At 34.2% G+C, this 23,057-nt stretch overlaps 6 protein-coding genes across 7 annotated transcripts in view; 4 read left to right on the top strand and 2 right to left on the bottom strand.

The window, feature by feature from the left end:
* Positions 1–9,143, top strand: part of LOC132700941 (chaoptin) — a 182,158-nt gene extending 173,015 nt beyond the window's left edge. Inside the window, exon 6 of the mRNA XM_060668541.1 lies at positions 5,785–9,143. Within this exon, the coding sequence (XP_060524524.1) occupies positions 5,785–6,104 (320 nt within the window). The 3' untranslated portion in view covers positions 6,105–9,143. The remainder of the gene's footprint in view (positions 1–5,784) is intronic.
* Positions 9,144–11,276: 2,133 nt separating this feature from the next.
* LOC132701488 (superkiller complex protein 8) lies at positions 11,277–12,707 on the bottom strand. Its single transcript, XM_060669443.1, has 7 exons — positions 12,651–12,707; positions 12,475–12,590; positions 12,254–12,420; positions 11,964–12,199; positions 11,680–11,867; positions 11,449–11,620; positions 11,277–11,394 (listed from the first exon to the last, which is right to left on the bottom strand). Exons 1-7 carry the CDS (start codon positions 12,651–12,653, stop codon positions 11,305–11,307), a joined length of 972 nt encoding a protein of 323 aa, XP_060525426.1. The 5' UTR covers positions 12,654–12,707; the 3' UTR covers positions 11,277–11,304.
* Positions 12,708–13,512: 805 nt separating this feature from the next.
* Positions 13,513–14,671, top strand: LOC132700860 (zinc finger protein 830). The gene is made up of 4 exons (XM_060668432.1): positions 13,513–13,658; positions 13,778–14,174; positions 14,230–14,399; positions 14,455–14,671. Exons 1-4 carry the CDS (start codon positions 13,540–13,542, stop codon positions 14,600–14,602), a joined length of 834 nt encoding a protein of 277 aa, XP_060524415.1. The 5' UTR covers positions 13,513–13,539; the 3' UTR covers positions 14,603–14,671.
* A 205-nt stretch (positions 14,672–14,876) lies between these two features.
* On the top strand, positions 14,877–16,321 carry LOC132701489 (dehydrodolichyl diphosphate synthase complex subunit Nus1-like). The gene is made up of 2 exons (XM_060669444.1): positions 14,877–15,732; positions 15,785–16,321. The coding sequence occupies exons 1-2, from the start codon at positions 15,456–15,458 to the stop codon at positions 16,219–16,221; spliced, it is 714 nt and encodes a 237-aa protein (XP_060525427.1). The 5' UTR covers positions 14,877–15,455; the 3' UTR covers positions 16,222–16,321.
* Positions 16,322–16,436: 115 nt separating this feature from the next.
* Positions 16,437–18,141, top strand: LOC132701487 (threonine aspartase 1). Its single transcript, XM_060669442.1, has 6 exons — positions 16,437–16,696; positions 16,795–16,923; positions 17,005–17,463; positions 17,517–17,754; positions 17,806–17,950; positions 18,005–18,141. The coding sequence occupies exons 1-6, from the start codon at positions 16,678–16,680 to the stop codon at positions 18,086–18,088; spliced, it is 1,074 nt and encodes a 357-aa protein (XP_060525425.1). The 5' UTR covers positions 16,437–16,677; the 3' UTR covers positions 18,089–18,141.
* Positions 18,140–22,961, bottom strand: LOC132701481 (arginine/serine-rich protein PNISR). Of its 2 annotated transcripts, XM_060669429.1 has the most exons (11): positions 22,445–22,961; positions 22,004–22,366; positions 21,793–21,950; positions 21,656–21,739; positions 21,486–21,594; positions 21,111–21,155; positions 20,764–20,852; positions 20,539–20,692; positions 20,147–20,450; positions 18,746–19,004; positions 18,140–18,327 (listed from the first exon to the last, which is right to left on the bottom strand). In XM_060669429.1, exons 1-10 carry the CDS (start codon positions 22,824–22,826, stop codon positions 18,782–18,784), a joined length of 1,911 nt encoding a protein of 636 aa, XP_060525412.1. In that variant the 5' UTR covers positions 22,827–22,961; the 3' UTR covers positions 18,140–18,327; positions 18,746–18,781. The 2 variants fall into 2 exon arrangements, with proteins under 2 accessions (XP_060525412.1, XP_060525411.1); XM_060669428.1 differs by having other exon boundaries at positions 18,146–19,004.
* Positions 22,962–23,057: the final 96 nt, after the last annotated feature.

The following is a 23,057-nucleotide window of genomic DNA, read 5'->3' as shown; positions in this document are numbered from 1 at the left end:
AGTTTATGATCAACAATCTAACGATTTTTAACCTTGTGGAGTATTAAATTCGCCATGCGATTCAACGAAGAGCGCCAACAAGAAACTGGCACAGAATTGCGGAGTTGTAAATATGTCCAATAATCTAATAATAATAATAATCTTTATTAGCCCAACAAAACAAAAAAAACCAATTACATATCTAAATTAATCAAAACAAAATATTGGCTTCGGTCCTAGTAACGAACTAGTTGTGAAACTTGCGCCATTGTATATGAAACTAAAAGTATTATTAACTGTTTTAATATGTTCATTGAACAATCAAATAAAATTCTAACAAAAAAATAACCTCTTACGACTTACGAAAGTATCGACAGTTCAGCAATGGACTCCTAATATTACGACCTACTTGATTTGAAATCCCAAACATTGTTTTACTAGCGTATTTGTCATTAAGAATAAGTAGACACTTGAAAAATGAATGCGTGTTTCAAACAACACAATCCCGTTCTTCACTTTGGATGGCAAAGTCCCCACTCCCCCTATTCAGGACTTCGTTACCATTAATTTGAATACATTTTCGCTATTTGGATTTCACTACGCAGCTACAGAAATGAAACGGTAAAACAACCTGCTGCGAAGCGTATGGTTTCACGACATCGAAGAAGCAACCGATTAAAGCAAACACCGTTGTAACTATTCCTATCAAAAGATAGAGGAAATACATAATTTTCAAGGAAATAAATAAGGGCATAAATTTGATAATAGTATTTACGCTAGTAAAGAACGTAAATCATATAATAATTAGTAAAAAAATAAGTCCACTTTTTCTACTTACTACTCTAGAATATCCAATTATGTACGTATCAAGGGTGCCCAAAGTATCATTTTCTGATCACTTCGGACGATTGTAGTTGGAAACTATCGAATGTTTTTGGTAAATTTTAACCAATTCGCTCAGTGAATGTACCCAAGAAATAATGGTTCTATAATATGCAACACATGGACGGACTGCTTCAATTATTCGTTCCGCTCGTGTCAAATCAAACCAGTGACTAAAGTGATCGTTTGTCAAGCTTGCTGCAATAATGTACTACGTAATTTAATAAAAACAAACACTTGCTTTAAGATTACCACACATATGTTTATTGCTTTGACAATTGTTTCGGTACACTGTACCTTCTTCAGAAAGAATCTCTAAACTAACTATCACAGAGTTGATTACAGACTATCCATACAGTAGGTAGAATCTTTATCTAAGTATTTAAGAGGGGAGAATTATTTAAGTCGGTTTGGTTGTTTAGTAGCAAACTTGCGTATTTCTGTTTATTAATTTTTATTGTTTCTAATAAGTTTAGTTTTTTGCTTTTGTTTTGACTATGTAATATTTTAACATCGTTATTGAAGGAATGTCCTGTTTCTATTAAATGATTACTATAATTAAAATCATTTTTAGAATTCAAGAATGAACTTTTGTGCTCTTGAATCCGTTTCTTGAAATTTCTGCTTGTCTGACCAATGGATATTTTTGGACAAGATTTTGGATTTTTGCTTCTTAAGTTATTAAGTGTATGTATGTAACTATTCTAGATATATTTTTGAAATTTGGTAAGTTTGTTATGTGCATCAGGAGGCACGCACAACACTTTTTTTAATTTCTACCAATGGCATACTATTTACACAACTCCTGCGTCTGTTGGCGTTTTGGTTTATAGGGAAAGATGGGTGGTTTTGCTTTTTGCTTTTTTATCTCGGAATCCAGTCTAGTATTAAGGAATAATATACTCTACTAAATTCAAAAAATAAATAAAAAAAAAAACAGTGGCTCATATATCACGTAATAATGCAGATAATAAACACAAAATATGTACACTTTAATAAATGTAAAATTCTGTCAACCGAAACGGAAATAGTTTGGGTAAGCATCCTGTTGGAAGACAACCCACCAAACATAGTATTTAAAAGCTAAGTAAAATGGAAACTCAAAACTACAAGCAAGAGTTTGATACAGAGAGAATAGAGTTGAAAAAAATTCATTTAGCATATATTTGTGGACACTGTCTATGTTTTTAAACAAATTGTGATAATTTATTTTTTTTTAATGCAGTAAAACGTATTGCTTGAATGTTTTAAGTTCTTTAATCTCACCTATAGTAGTATACTTTGCAACAAGATAAACGCTCCTACAATTTTGATTTCGCACTACCGGAGCAACGAGTTACTGAAGAATGTATGTTGCACACTATATTTTTTCTAGTACCATTAGTTTTGGTGAGTGACGCGTAAGGTAACCGTCAGCACCATCAACGTCAAAATACCATCAGTGACTGAACCTACATCTTAACGTAGCATTTTTCGTAAGCTTGATCGACGATATTTTAAAGTACGGAGTAAAAAACATAGTAGTAACGTTTTAAAAAACGTGTCAAAGAATCCATATTACAATGTTTTCGCCATATTCCTGCAGATGCTGAAAAGTCAACTGAATTTATAACACCCGATATACACGTACGAAATTTGACGTAATAAAGGAGATAACGGAGCTATAGGAAGAATAGGAAATTGCCTGCAAAGTATATACGTTTTCAAAGTTTTCCAGTAAACCGAAGGAACTTCTTATTCAAAAGCTCTTCGATAACTCCATACAAATGCGATATAATTTATTAGATGTTTCGCGGGGACAATGGCGCCGCGCTCCCGCGAACTCTAGAGGGACAATCCAATTCAGAAATATCAGCGCCATTTTAGATACAACGTGGCGAAACTTTGCAAATGCCGGACAATGTGCCCTGCAAAATGTGTAATTTTGAAATTCGAGAAATTTCGACACAATAAACGAGATACATTTCCAGTTGAAATCTTTAAATGAAACGTTAAACAGGCTATTTATGCTTCGTCCACTATGCCATAGCGATCTCAAATTTGAAACTGATTTCGAAGTTTAAGTAACAAAAGTTTTGTGAACTCTTTGTACCACTACCGGATACGTTTCGGGCAAAATCTCCGTTTCGAATGCGGAACTTACAAAATTAAATGCAACTTCAAACCGGCTATTGTCTACGGACTTTAAAGAAGTTAATCTTATTATGGTGTGATGGTCTCATATTTTTGCAGCGCTGCGGCTTCTTAAGTGAAAACCGTGATTTGTGACGAAGAAGTTACGTTTAAGCTGCTTATAGTATATAAAATGAAAACGAAACCAAAAAAAAACTAAAAATTATCTTAACGTCGGGTTCTTGAATAAGACTGTACAGGGTGTCGCATAAGATAAAACAACTTTGCTTGTGTGGGCCATTTTGTTTTGTGGCGTTAGACCCTTCATAAGAAAAAGAAGAATCGGATCAATACATATACTGAGATATCCGGAATATGGGCGTGAATATATTATTGTATAGTCTATGATTATTGTTACCACTGTGGTGTCCCACACCATTTGCCTCAATATTTAAATAAAAATTAATTCCGCCACTGAAGTCATCAATTGCGTAAATACCTCGGATCTGGACGCCCTGTGGAAAAACAAACTATTTTTATTGTATTTATTTTTACCCGCGATGCGGCTTCTTTTGGAAACACAAAGCTGCTGCGAGCTACGCGCTACGGATTTGTCCCGCCCACCAATGATTTTTGGAAAGCAATCTTGGTGTGTATTGCACATGAAGATATGGAAATAATTTGTTGCGTAGTACAATTCAGGATTAAATTATGTTCCTCTCCTGGCCTTATAACAATTTTGTTTTTCATAACTCTGTTTCTTTGATTTTTGCTGCTTAGTAAGGAATAACTTATCATTTCCTTCATCAATTGAATCAATAGTCAGTTTAATATTTGACAATGTTTTTAACGAAACCACTATTTTGCAATTATCTTAATAATTGAGCCTTAATGAAAATTCCGTTAATTCTTTTTCCATTTAACGAGGAAATGTTTTCCAACGGAAGCCATTTTTAAACAGTAATGAATGTTGACGCTTTGAGACGCCTTTATTTAATGTATTTTCCGAGATTAAAGTACGAAATCGTGTTTATTCGTTCATATTCTCGTCTGCAACTAGGCGCAAATAACCTCAGATTGCGAAAAGAATCCATTTTCTAAGATAAACCCCATTAAATATTTCAACGAAGTCAGAGAGTTGCCATTCCAGGGACGTAGGTTGTCCTTTTGGCGCTACGGAATAACATTACGTGTTATGACGATGTTGTTTATATAAAATGAAACAGACATTTCTCTTTTTTGCCCGTAAACGAGAAGACGAAGATGTTATTACTGAGTTTATAAAGAATTTATACTTTAGGAGACAACGCAGCGGCCCTTTTTATTACTCCATATTCTGTTTTGGATTGCGCGCCTTGCTTAAATATTTTGTTTTGAAAGTAATACGAGCGCCGCCATTTTAAATGTTCCGCTCATAAAGCGCCTGCGTAATGTGATTACTAATTTATCACTCGTTTACGTAAAAATTCATATTCGGGGTATATGCAACCAGACTTACCACGTTCTGGATTAAAACGGCAGGAAGTTTTTGATGTTTTACGGGGGTCGTTTAATTAGTCTCCCTAACAAGACACGTGTTTAATAGACATCGCTAATATCACCTATATATTGGTCAATTAATTGCAATAAATTAGACGAATTTTGGTTATTATATTTTACTGAATTGTTAGAAAGCCGGTTGTTACAAAGTGTTGTTCAGATTTCTGACATAGACGGGTCTATCTTTTCATACCAGATTGTGAAAAACATGGCAGACAGACCTGTAGAAAAGTTGCCTGGCCGAAAATTCTTGTTTCCGTGCAACAACCTCTGCTGTAGGTTTTAATTTAAAAACTGCGTGATTTCATTTACAAAAAAAAGGAGGGAAAACTCATTGGTTCATAGAATTAAATTTCTGTGCACCAAAACTGGGTTTCGCGCCATACTTCCCAAAATAAAAGAACACCTTCTTGGTTTCAATTTATGGGGACCAAAATGATTTTTTCTGGTAATGATGTTCGAGATCGAGGTAGCTGGTGCGTTGACTTCTTAGACGGTTAGGTTTAAAACTATACAACTATTAGATAATATAGTGGCCCTAATACGGGAAAAATTGATACCCTGCAGGCAGCATGAATATTTTGCTAGAGAAAATAATGATTTTCCGCGCATGGGTCTACATTTTACCCACTAACCTGAACTTTGCGCTATTTTCTTCCTAAACAGCAATTTTCACACACTTAACCTGTTTTTCTCAGAACATTTAACGAGATCTATGCATGCTTGAAGAATTTGTCTTCATTGTTGCTTCATAAGTTCCTGTATTATTAGCATAGACAGGGTCACTATATCTCTGTTTAAAACTAAAATTTCCACTTTTTCAAAAGTTACGGAGCCAGCACCTAGCATTTGCATGTCCCAGAGCAAAGTTTTTCAATCGTTATTACCAGAATTTGCCTACACAATTTTAAATAGTGCAGTAGCACTTTTTACTCGTAAGCTTTTCTGTAAAGTGTGCGTGCTTGTAGAATTTTCGAGTACACGTTTTTATTCAATTTAAATACTTTTTATGATATATCTACCTAGTCGCAAATCATTCCGATAAAAAATAATATTCTTTATTATTGCTTTGGCAGAGCAGAAAGGAAACATTTTTTACAGATATTTTGGGATATTTGCAACAAACATTTTCTTCAAACATGATTAGGTTGATATTGCTCGCAAATTCATTGAATATGTAAATAATAGATACAATGAATTATTTTTTTGCGGGCTTCTTTATTATTTTTATATAATATCCTTTGCGTAAACTCCTATATGGTTTTTTCGTAGGTGGTCTTCGTTTAGCTGGCAATCGTTTTCGATGCGGCTGTCATCTCGCTTGGCTAGGCCATTGGCTTCGCCGTTGGACCAGAGAAAGCCTTCAAGCTCACAACGTACCGGTGGAGCTCTCGTTAAAAGTGCACGAAGTGGCCAAAGAGGCCACATGCTGGGACTCGAGTACGCAGCTGCACGTACCCATAATCAGACTGCCTCCCGTCGATATGAGTTGCCAAGCTAGTGCCCTAAGTAGTCGAGCTAGGGATAGATCCACCAGCGGGTTTATGGTGATATTATGTATAGCTACGGTTATAGTTTTCAGGTCGTGTTAGTGGCGCGAGTGCTATATATATAAACTCGAGTGCACAAACAATGGGGGCTGAACAATTTTGATATTAAGTTGTTTTTATTTTTGGTAAGATTCTGATCCTGACATGTAGAAGAGAATGGGGCTATCGGCAGGCATGCTCATGATAGGAAGCGTAAAAAGGTATATTACCTAAAGGCTGTGTTGAAAAACTTAGTAGCTGTCACTCCGTACTTTTGTATGTAATCCTGGTTAATTTCATCATTCATCAAATTTCGATATACTCTTACTAAGATTTACATTGGCATAAGCTCTGTAACTTTTTTTCAGCAAAATTTTATTACAATAAAACACACAATTAAAGGAAGAAAAAAGGATGAAATCACAATGTTTTATTTAATAATTAATTAATAATAATTAATTTTCCTTCTACTTCAGCCCAAAAATGAAAACGCTAAATAAGATCAAAAGTTGTTATCTTTTGGAAGTCGCCGATTTTTGTGCACCTTCATATAGGTACGCAATTTTATTTTGGCGTTTCGAGTATATTTATTTTTGAGAAAAGGTGGCGCTAGGTTGAAACCAGAAGTTGACCGGAACAGACTGACGGATATTTTTGGTAGATAAATGAAATTTTCAAAAATAATATTAAACACAATAGATGGTTTGTTATTTTAGTTTACTATGTAAATCCGAAAAATGAACACTATGCAGACGTTAAAATTCGCCGATTTAAGACGACCTAGTATTATCCCAAATTGGTTCATTTAGTTTCACTTAGTGGAGGTTTTCTTACATTTTATAGAAACGTAAATATTAATCGATAGCTATTTTTTATAATATCCTTTAGACTTTAGACCTTTATAGTATATATCTAAAGAAGTGTCAAATGTTTTCTGCCCAAGAAAAAAATTAATTAGTGGAAAACACTAATGACTAATAGTAAACCAAAGCAAAGTGTAGGCATTCAGATTTATTTTTAAAACGTATAAAACCAAATTAAGAAGGGAACAAAAATTAAGTAAATGAAAATACGGAGATAGTTTAATTTTGTATGATTATAAATTTAAAATTCTCGTCAATGAAAAGCTATGAGTATTGCCCATTAAAATAGACAGTGAAAATATGTAGAATTTTTTTAGCAGAAGTTACGTACAATTCCTAAACGAGCTTCAAAATGTAAAAAGTACGATGCTTAAAACAGCCTATTTTAACCGTCAGCAGCTTATAACATAAAGTTGCATACTGCACTGTATTTTTCGGATACGTTTTGTCATTTCAGTTGCAGAAATATCCCTGCCAAACAGCATCTGAAATATTTTTATTTTGGTACCGGATAATTTCTTATGGACATATTTTTTCGTTTTCATGTTAATTAAGCTTGTATAAACAAAATCGTTGATTTTGTAAATATATTGTAATCAAAGTGACTATTTTATGTAAATGTACAGTGATGAAAATCGATTGTTCTGTCCACACAAAAACAAATCAAAAATGTAACAATATTTTTATCAAAGTGTTGGGATAAACAATTTCATACTCAAACAACGATTTATGAATATAAGAAACCCAAAAGAGTTTCTTCTCTCGAACATTTCTTTGTTTAAAAATTTAGTCTTCAGTTCAAATAATTATTTTTTTAAAAGTTTGGATCTTCTAGATATGTTATCAAAATCTGTTAATAATTATGTATTTATAATTCACTCTATTAACGTGTATTTTAGTTTTCCTACTCCCTTCTTTAAAATTATACACCGATCTAGCGTGCGGAAAGCGTCACTTTACCACGTAAGTTTCTTGTCTGATTCTTTCGGAGATTTTACCACACGGTTTGAATTTTGACGTTTGTCAATTGTAGGGGTCTGTTTTCTACTTCCTTCGGACATTTGCGGTATATTACGACACGGGTTTGGGAGCAATCGGGTGTTTTCGGAGATTTTACCACACGGCTTGAATTTTGGCGTTTGTCAATTTTAACGGTCATGTCAGTGAATATATCCGTGTTGTTTTGCAAAAATGTACCCAAAAACTAAAAAAGTATAGTACGCAACAGGTATGGTAGACTTTTGCTGTTTAGCGCACGTATTGAAAAATATAGTACTAATAAATTGTTGTTTGAATATCTAATTGAACTGTCAAACTATATCGCCATGGCGTGCGGGAAGCGTCAGTTTCGTTTCCCACGAATCCGAGCCACTTCGGACATTTCCGGGATTTTACAGCACGCGTTTGGGAGCAGTCGGATGTTTTCTGAGATATTTCTCACGTTTTGAATTTTGACGTTTGTAATTTCTGAACAGTCATGTCAGTGAATGTTTTCGTGTTTTGCGAAAATATGCCGAAAAATTAACGGTCCTAGAAAAAGTATAGTATGCAACACGTTTGGTAAACTTTTTAAGTCATTCGTTTATTAAACACTCGCTCCGCTCGTGTCAAATAAACTCGTGAGTCAAATGCCGTTTACCGCACTTGTTGCATAATATACTATTTTCTTATCGCAATAAAATACGGGGTATTCCATTTAAAATTAATTATTTTGTAAACATCCTATACCATAATATGATATAGCATGCCTTTATCGCCCTGTAAACCAAATTTCAGATTTTCAGATTCAGATTAAAATGGTTGAAAAAAAATTCTCTTTATTTCCAAATAATCATAAGAGATGTCTTACACAGAAAGTTTCAGATTTTTTCATAAAATCTAAAAATGTAATAACGGCACATTCCATTTAAAAATGTCCCAAATATTTTTAAAAACATCATAGTTTTTAAATATCTAACTTCCATTCTCCATATACAATAGGTCGTCGAGTTTGGGGAACCCTGTATGAAAATATAATCTGATAGACCTCCATTATCCACTTGTCTCTTCAAACATCGTTTTTTATGCTTCGGATAAAAAATGGCGAACATTCTTACGATTATTTTAATCCATTTCCAGCATTTAATTTCCTGTGTTCCACCCAGTACAGTACAAAAAGCTTAGACACGCAAAGGTAAAAAAAGAGAAAAACGAAATAACCATTTTTCACAACTTGCCAAACACCGCACTCACGCGAATTTGTCCCCTATACATTTTGTATATATATATATATATATATATATATATATATATATATATATATATATATATATATATATATATATATATATATATATATATATATATATATATATATATATATATATATATATATATATATTAATTTCCCCCCGAAAATTTTCGAATTTTTTATGAAAAAAACTTACAAGAATATTTGCATTGGAAATTATGTGAACGAAGGTCACGGCCGCTTTTTAGTTATTATCTACGTTTCAACCGCTTAAGTTTTTCAGCATTTGTTAAGTGGATTTCGCTTTAAAGAGTTACTAAAAGGCATAGCCATCAAAATCTCAGCTTTACCTGGAAATTCTTTATATTGGTCCAAACATCCCCTCCACTAGATAAACCAAGAGAACATAAAAAGAAATCCGCTGCAAATCCCTTTCGAGAAAACCCTCAAAGGTACGTCCGATAAATTAAAGTCGCAAGGCTTTTACCGTTACTGGACCAGACAGCGAATTTCACCTCCAGCCCTCAGTCAGGCGACGTTAAGGGTCTTCTTTTAGTCCATAATTGCCATTTTAACATTTCCATTTCCCCCTGTACATATGATCTATCATTTCCATTAACACTAACATCAATTATACGTTGTTTTTCAGGCATTTTTTTATATTTAATTTTTGTCTGCAATTCCACTATATCATTTTATTTTAATAAGAACAATTTGTATTTCAACAAAAATCAGCTTGTTCCCAATAGAAATATCCCGTGGGATGTAAAAATATTGTATAAAAATATTTTCTTTTCTTGCAATTTTAAGATGTGTATTTTCTGTTTTGCATAAAGCGTAATTAAGCTTCCACGTCGCCAGAAAATCCCCTGCTAATAGATATCATAGTCATTATAGAGGAAGCAATTTTTTTAGTTAACGAAACTTTTCCTGAATATAATTAATCGAACTGTTATATGTCTGTTATATCCATCCAAAAAATTGGAATATTATATATACTGGGAGTATCCAGAGATTGGAAAAAATGTCCGAATTCTAGCGAAGAAAATATCGATTCGACATCTCGACATCAGAGCAGGGTCTAAATATTCACTAAATTAAAAATAAAACAGTCAAATGTGTTAAAATACTTAATAAAGAACTTTCCAACTTCACTTTTTTTTCTCAAAAAATTTTAAGAGAAGTTATAGGCCCATAATATGCCTGGCTTTGTACAGGGTGTTTCGAAAAACACGCTGGAAGTTCATAAAAAAAATCATATAAATGTAGGTCCGGAAAAGGGCTAGTTACGTAAATACGGAGTGTTTTTCGAAAAATAAAAAACGTCTTTTTTACAGGGGCTAAGTTACTTTAACTAGATAAAAATTGTGAACTCCGAATGGAATTATTAAAGAGACGTGACTGACTTTTTTGCAATTGCAATTTATTTTATCTTTATCAACATTAATTTAGACCCTTTGTTTACAATAACACCCGGTAATCTTGGAAATTAATCACTCCAGACCTACTTTTATGTAACCTGTTTTTCTTTTTTTATAAGGAATCTGCAGTACATGTTTTTTAAAATACCCTGTATATTACTGCTCACTAAAGTAATATACAGTAATATAAAGTAAACAGGGGATTTTTATTGATTTTGTCCAGTTTTTGTGTGCATCTTCAGTGAATAACGTGCGTGTGTTTTTTAGATACTGTTAGTTCTTGATTAAATATTTGTATATATAATGTAAATATACCTAGTTTAATATTAACGTAAAATACATATCTCATTCGCTAGGAATACATAACTTAAGTAAAGTAACAGGAAAGAGTTAGTGAGAAAGTTTTTTTAGGGCGAATTAAGAGCCCCTTAATTTTTTATTACATTTGCTCAAAGAGACTGTCATGTTCTTGTTTGACTAGTTGAAATTTATTATTAGTGATTTGTATATAAAAAATAAATACATTTACCGAGAAGGGTGGTGTTTTGATTCTATGTTTTCAATTTTTTATTCTGTGTCTATGCTTTATATTTAACAATTATTTGGTGAATCCTAGTGTAGCGACTAAATAAAACCGTAGCCGGGGCATTAGGTTGATGACGTCATGCACACATCATTTTGTATTTTGTATTAGTTAGGTAATGTAAAAGAGGGAAATAAGCTTTGCCAAATGAAAAGTTTATTAAAAATTACTTCGGACATTTATAAACTATTACAGACTTATCTTCAGATACTGATAAAATTTTATTGCTATCTGGATTGTACTTTACTCCCCAAACCTACAAATATAACATCATAAAGACCTATAAATTGATACTAAACATTTTACTAACTTGGTCAGTGTGATCATTAAAAGTGTGAATGCACTGTCTAGATCCAAGTTCCCAGACTTTTACTGTTTGATCTGAGCTACCAGACACAAAATTTTTACCGTCAGGGGAGAATGCTACACTTAAAACCCATGATGCGTGGCCTGACATTGTACCAACAAGGTGAGTATGTTGTCTGCAAATATTGAAATTACTTCTTAAAAATTATAAAAATTGTTAAGTAAAATAACATACACATCATAAAGTTTCATGTGCCCATCATCAGATGCAGTTAATAGCAATTGAGAATCAGGTGAAAAACACAAGGAACGGATGGGCATAGCATGACCCTCCAAGGTGTGCCACAATTTGTTAGAGGCAACATCAAAAATGTTTATTATTCCATCTATAGCTCCACTAGCTATGTATTTACCATCAGGGCTCTAGAATTTCAGTTAAAGTACTGGTTACACTTAGATGGTATCAAAATCCTTGCTTCTTTAAATATCCATGTTACCAAAATGTAACCTATTACTTACATAAGCTATGCTAAGGGTGAATTTGCCTCTTGTTTCAAATGACTGCTCTGCATTAGCATTTTCCACACTGTACTGGGTTATTTTCCCAGAATGAGACCCAGAAATGACATATTTGTCATCTGGGCTGAAAGCAACTGTCCAAAGATCCACAGGACCAACATCCACATTAGCTATTTTTTCGCCTTTCTCCAAATCCCAGATCCTCATTGATGAATCTAGTGAACTTGATGCACATACTGAAAAAGTGATACACATTTTAGAGTCTTAGTGAGCCTTCAGTAATAACTCACATTTTCCATTATTGCTAACTGCCACAGATACAACGCCCAAAGAATGACCTTCCAAATTGTGTTTCAACTGTAATTTATCATCTTGTAGTTCCCAGACCTTCACTAAATCATCAAGCGCTCCTGTTATTATGTAGTCAGTAGGTGGCTCCTCTGACATTACAGAATCCCTGTCAGAAACTGCTCAATTAAAGTAATCAGATGTATTTGGAATTAACGTTTACCTCGATTTTTCGTCATCTCCATCGTCCTTTTTCTTTTTCTCAGAAGAATATCTTCCCCATGCACAACTCCAAATTCCCTCGTCATGAGCATTATCCCTTTTATTAACGACAGAATACTAAAAATAAGAAGGGTGTAACCGACTAATTGTTTCTTATGGGTTACTTTTTCTTCCTACCATACTATTTAAAAATTTGTTTTCCTTAAAAAAATACCGCTTAACCTTAACCTCAAATACAAATATTTCATCTTTTACGTCATGGCCCACATAACAGGAATCATTTAGCCAATTTACTAAGTATTCTTATTTCTTCATTTTTCATTTTATTGCTTTTGCTCAATGGTCCTTATAGCTTGTTTGATTCTGGTTTTTATAGTGTTTTGGTAGTTTATTAAGGCAAGCTATTTGGTAGCAGAAGCACACTTAAAGAGCCAGGTATTTATTCAACACCAAAAAAAAAGATGTGGGTGGTTTCTAGCTAGAGTTATAGCAACAATAGCTTCGATGATATTTACGTTATTGCAGGTATGTATGTAAGGACGTGCCCATCACCCACCCTTGCGTTTGTAAACAATTTTTTTCATTAAATTAAGTCATTTAATTAAAACGTCTGAACACAAAAAAAATATAATTTGGGTTTGTCAAAAATGTAAAAAAACAACCTTTAAAAACACAATTAAAGCAATTTAATCAGGCACTTCACCGTTAAAAATAGAAATACAACTAGAAATTGCATTGTTTCTACCGCACTGTAGTGCGCATAATGGTATTCAGGACAGATGATTACTTTAGCAATGACACCAAGCGTACATTAGATTTATCAACCATCTGTTTTTTATTGGCTCCCATGGTGGTTGTGTCGGCAATAGGCGAATAGCCCTAGCAAATTTGATTCACCGGTTTAGTGAAAAGCAAAAGAGGAAGCGTTATGCCACAAACTAGTAGAACATATATTGTTTTCTGTGGTCCTGTGCTGTTTCCTGTTTATGTAAGGATATGTTTTTAAATGGTTTTGTTTTGGATTGTTTGCTAAGTGTTTTTGATATTTCCAGTATTAACTGAAAAAATGTCTGCAACCTTTAAAAATGCAAAAAAAAAGCTGTCTCAGTCGGATTTGCGCAAAATCATGAAGGAACACCAAAAAAAGCCCAATGAAGTGAAGAAAATTGATTCACCACTTGCAAAATATCCTTTTTTTATGGCGTAAATTACACAATATACTTAGATTTTAATAATTTAGTTAGTTATTGGCTTTTATCAAGTAACATTAGCAAGAGTTTCATAGTTTCTTAACAAAAAGTCACATATAATGAACATGGACAATTAACGTGTGTGCTGTGTCAGTCAATAGTAAGATCGGAGGCAGTGTGGACAATTCACATCAGCGCCAAGCAACACAAGCAAAACGTGGAAATGGCGAAGAAATTGAAAGAAAAAACTAACAATTTCACCACTCCACTTAAGAGACCTCTTACTCCACCTTTGCCGGACATTCCAGATAAAAAATTAAAGAGTATTTTAAAGAATGGGAATCAGACTCAAACTATAGATCTACCAGTTACAAGAGCTCATCAAAATCTTCCTTCAGACTTTTTCGATAATAATATTAAAACCCCCACAAGTGCACCAAAAAACAAAGTAGAAGAACAAACGGAAACCTTACCTGAAGGCTTTTTTGATGATCCAAAATTAGATGCAAAGGTCCAAAATATACTTAATGAATTAATGCTTCATATATTTCTTGTAATCATTTTAGGCACGAAATCAGGAATATAAAGACCCTGGGGAAGAAGAATGGGAGAAATTTGTGAAAGAGATAAGGGAAGCTGATAATGCCAGTGCTGCTATCATTGCTGAAGATCAGGAAGAGTCAACTACTGAAAGACAAATTGATGAAATTGATGAACAAATGAAAAAATTAAATAAGTAACAGTCTCATTATAAATGTATTGTGAACTATGTCACATAAGGTTAATTTTAGGGTACTGGATTTAGAAAAAAAGAAGGCTAAAGTGGTAGCAGCATTTAGTGACGACAAAAATAAAAATAGTGAAGAAGATGAGGAACTCCTCGACAATGTTGATTTTGATGAATTTTTAGATTGGAGGAAAAAACAGTCATTTACTTAACAGCTTTTGTTGATTAATGTGTCTTAATTATGTACATATTTTAAAATAAATTACCTAATTATTGGTTTACTATTGTTGGTTGGCTTTTATCCTACATAAAAGGTAAAACTTGCTCCCTCATTTTCATCTATTAATTGAAAAGCTATTTGGATACAATTAAATAGTAGCTTTTAATTAATCTTGGTGTGCCTAACATGCTAATATACTGTTCGCGCTGTTGGCAGGTTATGATCATGTGATATTTGACAAAGGCTTTGATTTACAAGGTTTTTATGTTGGATCCCAAAGCAAAGAAATTTAGAGTTTCGCTTCGCTACGCCTGGTTCTGCCAAGTCTCCCCAAAATAGTGAGCAAAGAAAATAAAATAATTTTCCTCACAAGTAAAAATAATATGCAAGCGAAAAATTGGTTGCATACGTCGAGTACTGCTATTGGATTCAAATATTAAGTATAGAAAATAAAACTGTTTCCTGATACCTAATTATCAAAAAAAAAGTATTTTATTATTGTGTAATAAATTTATGTTCAGTGCACCCGAACTATCTTTCTCATTTTGCTCCAATAGCTTCGCTCATGTCAATTAACTTGCAATAAAAATAGATAGTTGCTTCCAAAAAGTTCCTTCGTTCATCAGACTGGCTCATACGACATTCGCCAAACAACGTGACAACGCTGTCAAAAAAACGTTTTCTGAGTCCTAAAAGTTCAGGTTAAGACTAAAATGATTACAAGCTACATCGTTTAAAAAAGTGTTTCGTCAATCGAATTATTATCGCCGTGTGTTCAATGTGGCAAGGTTATTTTATTTCTATGATGATAAAAAACTAAAAAAGTGCCGCGCCACTTGTACAGGATGACCGGTAGTGCGATGTTTAATGCTATATATGTTTTGGTGCATTGTTTATACGATATATTGGAGTATATTTACTGCAATTTAAAGGAAATTGGAGATGCGATTAATAATAAATTTAGTCACGAGATTAGGATTGCACCTGATCAATTGAGAAAAATTCCGAAACATCTTACGGTGATATTGGGAAAGGAAGAACCCTCATACAAAGATTTAGCCAATATTATTTTGTGGTGTCTGGTACATAGGATAGCATTTGTTAGTTTTTATGATTGGAAAGGTAATTTAATTAAAAGTGAGTGACATTTAATTAAAATGAATAAATGTTTTAGGTGTTTTAAATAAAAATGAAGACAAATTTTCAAGCGAAGTCGAAAAGATTAAACCTGAAGGAAGTCACATCATATGGCACACCAATTCTAGTTCGTCGTTAAAAAACGGATTTACAGGAAATAAAATTCATGTCAAAATCCTGACTGAGGAAGACGGAAAGTTGGGGCTAGTAAATTTCACCAAAAACCTAGTAACCAAAAACAGGGAAGACTTGTCAACGGAAAGTCTGATTTGCAGCATACATAAATACTTTGCATTTCCAGAACCAGAAGTAGCGTTATATTGTGACCAAACAATACTTCTTAGAAATTATCCCCCTTGGCAAACCAGAATAACTGAATTCTTTTCTGTTAAAACCCATCACAATATTTCTTATAAAACATTTTTTGAGACACTAAGTTTGTATAATAAAACGGAACAGAGGTGTGGCAAATAGTGGGTAATTTGTTATTTGTTATATTAAATTAAAAATAATGTGATACCTATACATTCTGAAATGTGTACTTTTTTAAATAAAATATGTCCAATACGCTCATTTACATTGTAATTTATGAGAACCTTTTTTTGAAAAAAAAAAAGATCTAAAAATGAGGAGTGGCTTTATCAAACCAAATTGCAAAAAATAATTAAAATGATCGAACGAGACCGCCACTGTAACAAATCCCTACACAAAAAAAAATGAACTTTGGATTGTTCACTAATGAGCAATCATCCATGTCCCATGATCCTAGTTCGTTTTCATACACAAGATATAGGAGATTCTACGTTAAATGTTGATGGTCTGTGATGCCCGATCTGTATATGTATGTATATTTTGATTTTTGTTTTGGAGGTTAGCGGTTTTTCAAACAATATAATTCAGTCTAAAACTTCTATTTTAGAATTGTTTTAGATGATTGCTGTTCATTGTGGTACGTAAATTTTATTGTACGGATTCCTCACTTGTTTGCTTTAACATGGAACATCTTGGTGTAATAATTTCCCCAATATTTATTTATTTTGTCTGTAGGTGCGGGTCATTACAGTCCCAAACTTTACAGCGATTACAAGAAACTATGTCGAAGAGCTTGCAAAAAAGGAATGCAAGAGATGCAGAACAAAGGTACAGCTGTGGACGCCGTAAAGGCTGCTGTTATGGGTTTGTATAATTTATTAAAATTCATGGTTCTTGGATATCAAATTTCAGTGGTTCAGTTTTTGAATAAAATGTTTTCTTTAGTTCTAGAAAACAATCCACTGACCAATGCAGGATGTGGGTCAAATTTAACACTTGAAGGTGAGGTAGAATGTGATGCCTCATTGATGGATGGCGATAGCCTGCTTTATGGAGCTTGTGGAGCAGTTAAAACTGTTAAAAACCCTATTGCATTAGCTTACGAGGTATATCAAAAGCAGAGGGAACCGCAACCCTTAGGACTAGTAGCTCCTACCCTGGTAGTTGGCAAAGGAGCTCAAAACTATGCAAAGTTCAGGGGTATAGAATTTATTTCCAATAAAAAGCTTGTCACGATGAGGGCTTTAAAACAATTTCGGAGATATAAACATTGGGTAGATGCATACAAACAGGAAGAATTAGATTCAGTTTGTATCAAAAATGATGAAACAAAGGCATTGCTTGATACTGTCGGAGCAGTTTGCATAGATGATACAGGCCAAATAGCAGCTGCTTGCAGTTCTGGTAAGTTACTCATGTTTATTTTTTATTATTATCTTTTTGCAGAATCGTTTTAGGTGGTCTTGTACTGAAGCAACCAGGTCGTGTAGGCCAAGCCGGAGTGTTTGGAGGAGGAGTGTGGGCAGATAGCTATGATAAAAATCATGAAACATCTTTGGGAGTGTGTACATCAGGTTGTGGTGAACATTTAGTGCAAACTCAGCTAGCCAAAGTAATAGCTGAGGATTTAATTTCAAGTGTATGCCCTACCACTGATTTATATGAGAGTTTGAATCAAAAATTCCTTAATTCTAGGTACAGACACACCCATTTTTTTTTACTAAATGAGTCATTGTTTTGTTGAAGGTATTTAAGGAACGTGCATCAAAAAATGTGTGGGGCACTTGTTCTGAGGAGAGATATTAAGAGTAAAGAAATATCACTTTTATGGGGTCACAGTACTGACAGTATGGCTTTGGGTTACATGACGAAGGATGATTCTGTTGGAAAGGTATGGGATATTTTAAAAACATTACCTGTAAAAGTATATGCTTTTGATTTCTAGGGAATAATTTCTGTACTACCAACTGAAGCTGCTGAAGGCTTATCTATAAATATTGGAGGGACCTGTTATTACCCCAGGGATTGAGGATTAAAATACCAACCTTAATTAAAAAAAATACAAATTAAAATCAATGGAGCATTTATTATAATAAGAAGAGAACAGTTTTTTTTAATTATTCTACCCGGGAAGACAAAATAAAGAATTAATTCAAAGCTGAAAATAAATTATTACATTAAAGTTTGTAACTAGTAAGAAAATGCATTTCAAAAAGTAACACACTTTTCCATTGAAGGTTGAGATATCTGCCATCACTCCCTTTGCATCTGTGAAAGATGAGTCATATTAAATTGCGTTACATTTGTTTACACATTTCTTTTTAAAGAAAATTGTAGTTTGAACAAATATAGCCCCACCTAAACAACCCATGAAACAACAGCTTAGTGTTAAAATTGTTTCAAAACATCTAGTTCATAAAAATCTACCTTTAAAAAAGAATTTTTCTCAATCAATAAAAAAGTTGCTTTTCCATGCATATATTTGTGTCGGTACAATTTTCTTTTAAGATTGTTTTGAATTATAAGATGTTAGGTCCTATAACTATTTCAAATTAATTAGCCAGAAAGAAATTACTATACATCGCGGTGATTTCCGCGGCTTTGGAATAAACGTATAATATCGGTAGTTCAAATAATGCAATGCAAAACAACCTTTGAAAGTAAAGAACTGATCAAAATATACAACCTGAGAGGTCCGTTCAATTTTTTCGTTTCCATAAGCTCAATGCCTGTGAGACCTCTTACCCCTGGCGCTTTCTTTACCGCTCGACGACCTCGACCTGCGTCGGCGCGTTCTCGATCGAGACCTCGATCTCCGACTAGATTTGCGCGACGAATACTTTCGCGTTTTGTTTGAACCACTTCGGGATCTACGGGAACGCGAGCTTTTGCGGCGGGACAGCGATCGGGATTTTCGCGATCTACGCGAATGCCTGGAGCTGGATCTTATAAATGAAAGAAACTACGGTCAGCGACTATGCAACATAATAATCCGAGTCTATTTTGTTCTTTTCCACCTGCGTGTTGTGGAAAGATTTGATTTTGTTTCTCGTAAACAAAAAATAATACAAATGAATTAGTTACATGGAGCACTTGGTATTGCAATGCAATGGCAGGAATAAGCTAGTAACAAATGTTTCAATTTTAAAGTGGGGAAACTATTTGCTTATTAATAGTGTTGCGACTGGTCAATTGACCACTTCTTAATTGAGTAAGCAAAAAAATGTTTTAAATAACTTCTTGCAATTGTAGAGCGTTGCCTATCATTATTTAATAATATGTATTTCATAATAAATTATTATGCATTTGTGATGTCCAATTTACCGATAACCCTCTTCAAGGAATATCCCAATACGATTGGCGATTCGAGGAATCCCAATAATATCGACTCCATTTAGTTCCCAGAACGACACGACCGCTAGGTAAGGCACAATATAAATAAATAAATATAAATTTTATAGCATTTTTAAAATTATTTCGGTCAATTGACTGACTGACTGGTCAATTCCACAACCTAACTTATTAACAATTTAAGTGTGAAAAACGCCGATGACTGCTGCTGGTTGGTATTTTTTGATAAATCAAAAACTAACAAAAACCTTGATGGAGCCAGTACTTGTAATTTCTTTTACAAGGTATCTAACGAGATATGTAATTTTTAAAAATTTGAAGCTAAATTTGGAAATGTACGTCTTGGAATTTGAATTGAATACTTTCAAAATCCGGAAATGCTTGGTCCTTAATACTGCCTCTGAATAAAAACTGCTTGATAATTTTTGATTAGTGGCAAACAATTTGGACATAATTACGATGTTTGTACAATGCTAAATTTTAACAAAATCAGCAAAAAGATCTTTCACACATTAACAAAATACTTTTTTTTTCTTTGACACCATATATCACACATCTTTATCAACTTGTTTACATGAACTTTTATGCCTGAATTACTATCACCTCGCATTATAGCCAATAACTAAGTACCGCTCTATATATAATGAACAGCAAGGGGCAAGCACTGAGCCATATGGAACCCAATGCTTGATCCTTTGACATTGGAACTTAGACAATTGAAAAGACGTTTAATCACCTTCGTCTCCGTTTTCGGGACTCTGTACTATCCCTCCGGGACGACCACGATCGGGACCTTCTGTGCTTCGAAGGAGACTTCGAGTAACGTCTGCTGGACCTTTTTGGTGTCCGAGAAGCTGACCGGCTCCTCTCTTTGCGCCTCTTACTTCTCTTACGCGAATCTACGCTTGAGGAGGACCTTCTACGTGCTCTACGAGACTTATTAGTTAAATAATTTGAGCTTTCAGACGAAGAGGACGACGATCGGTGCATCGAGGAAGCGGGACGGTCTGATAGTTCTTCGTCCCCATCATGCTTTCTACCTACAACAGAATAAAAATTCTTGGCGCCGAAAGTCGCAAGCGAAAGGAAGCCCCTTGTCCCTTTTTAGGTGATTCACTTGATACTGACCTTGAATGGAAGTGTCTACCTGTGATTCATTTTCAGATTCCGAGCTTGGGGACCTGCTTAAGCTGCCCCTATGCTGATTCTCTGATTTGGACAGTTTCTCCTCAATCTCCTTCTCAGATTTTGAGAACTCCATCATCTTCTTCTTTATGGTTTCCTATTAAACGAAATTATAATTTGATATTTCTCCACTTGGAGGATATTGCATTTTACACCAAGAAAACTTACTTTAAGGACAGAATCTGAGTCAGATTTTTCATCATTTTCGGCTTCTGATTCTTCACCACTAGATGAGTCATCATTATAAGCACCCAAACCTGTATGGCGAAAACTTTTATAAATACGAAAAGAACTGTATATTGTCTCCCAATAGACCAACCAGTAAGCAAGTATAACTCATATCGAACAAGCTGATTTTGTAAATTATTTGTTAAGACTATGAGACACATTTCCTGAAATTCACTGTGACCTCTAGTGAAAAACCTTTTCAAGAAATTACTCAATAAGTGTAATGTGTGCTTAAGAACCAACGGATTGACATTCTGCCTAACACAAATTCTTTAGAGGATACTTACCAAGTTTGGCACTAATCAGGGCACCACTGGGTGCTGTAGCTGTAGCTATAGTTTACAAAATACATTAGTTACAATACACTAAAAGAAGAGCTGAAACAAAACTAATACTTGCAATATTCAATCAATAGCAAGTCAGTTATAGATATAGACACTATACAATATACAAGGTATGCCCAAAAAGAACAGTGATGGGAAAGTATGGTTTTATTACATTTACAAAAAAAAGATTGAGAAAATTTTACATCCAGTTATTATTTTTTTTTATTCCTAGATTTAAATAACTCTGACTTTCACTGTTTTGCAATTTTAAACCCTATAAGGGTTTAAAACTAAACATTTACCAACTTGGCATAAAAGCCAAAAAAATTATAATACCTTTTGACTTTTTTAAATAACGGAGCTGCTCCTCTCTACAAATCTGTTCTATGAGTTGATTTGTCACTTTCAATAAAATCTCAGTCATGGTTTTTCTAACTTTTACCATCTAAAAGGTAATAAAAACCAAATCAACATCTAAATCCAAATGAACTTGCTATCTGGTTTACCATTTCTTCCGGTGATGTCAATGTGGGTCGTGGACTAGATGCTTTCTCTATGATCCCATCCCGGTCTGAATCCTCGTCAGTGTCCTAAAATACTTTTTATAATCATCCAAAGACCTAAAACACTTTGAAAAGCATACAAATTTACTCTTCAGCTGTTGTTCCCTCATTGTGCTCTTAATTATTTCAATTTTTTTTTTCTTATCTGCTTCCATTTCTTCAGTCATTTCAGTTGTCACTAGTTTCTCCCTATCCTTCTCTATCTGCTTCAGTTTGTCTTTCTCCATTTTTTCTAAACCTGATAACTTTTTTATTAGTAAAATTCATTCTACTGCAAAAATAATCTTGTACCCTCTCTTATCCATGCGGGCAATTGTTTTCTTTTTGACGCATCCAAAGGAGGAGGTGCAGCTGGTATTTCAGGAACAACAGGCATAGCAACAGGAGGTGTATGAATGGGTGTTTTGATAGGTACATTGACCTTACTATATCTTTTATTGTGAGGTTTTATTTCTTTTTGCACCCCTGAACTCCAGTAACCTGTGTTATAGTCAGTTACCTGTGGTATCACTGGTGGAACTGTATTATAACTGCCAAAAGGGGTGGCATTGTCATTACCACCTTCTGGAGGAGAAGAGTATAAGCTATTTGGAGTTGGAAGCAAAGGTTTTACTGGTATCCCTGGTGGGGGAGGGACGGGAATTCGTCCACGTCCTGGAAATTAATTTTCATAAATAACTAGTTGTGTGAAATATCCTCCTTAAAAATTTAATTATATTTCTTCAATTATACCTGTATCACTACTCCAAGCGCTGTTCCAACCAGTCCAACTAGGATTTCCATTCACAGGCCAGTTATTCCAGTTTTCTGATCCAGGTGGAGGAGGCGGATCGCCACCGGATCCCCAGGATAAGAAATCTTCCTTGTCATTTTCCACATCCATAGGCGCTTCCCCTTTCTCCTCGCTATTTGGTTTTACAAGGATCGGTGGTTTGTTAGTGGCTTCCATTTGTTCACCTGGTACCGGTGGGGGTCCCGCTTCTTTCATAATGATCCACTGTTGGGCTAATGCGGCCCAGTCAACTTGGTCGTTTGCCATGGTCTTATATATGTTGGGGTTAAGGGACCAGTGGGATTGCTTTTGAGATTCCGTAGAATCGCTTCCCGAATACATTCTTAAGTTATCAGGGAATGTATTAGCGATCTTGCACACTATCCACTAAGTAATTATTGCATTATAGTGAAAGAGAAAAACAATACATAACTACAGATCAAAAATACTCCGACAGGCATACATCATAGAGTATTAATCACAAAAAGAGTACCAAGGTATCTAGGTTGGTTGCGTAATCATTAGGGTTTTTATTGTTTTTGAAATTGTGGCATATTCGTGTTCATGGTTTTA

The sequence above is a fragment of the Cylas formicarius genome, unplaced genomic scaffold (genome assembly GCF_029955315.1).
Source record: "Cylas formicarius isolate icCylForm1 unplaced genomic scaffold, icCylForm1.1 PGA_scaffold_4__25_contigs__length_36172078, whole genome shotgun sequence".
NCBI lineage: Eukaryota > Metazoa > Arthropoda > Insecta > Coleoptera > Brentidae > Cylas > Cylas formicarius.
The sequence above is the reverse complement of the archived record's forward strand: the minus strand, read 5'-3'. Positions and strand labels throughout refer to the sequence as shown.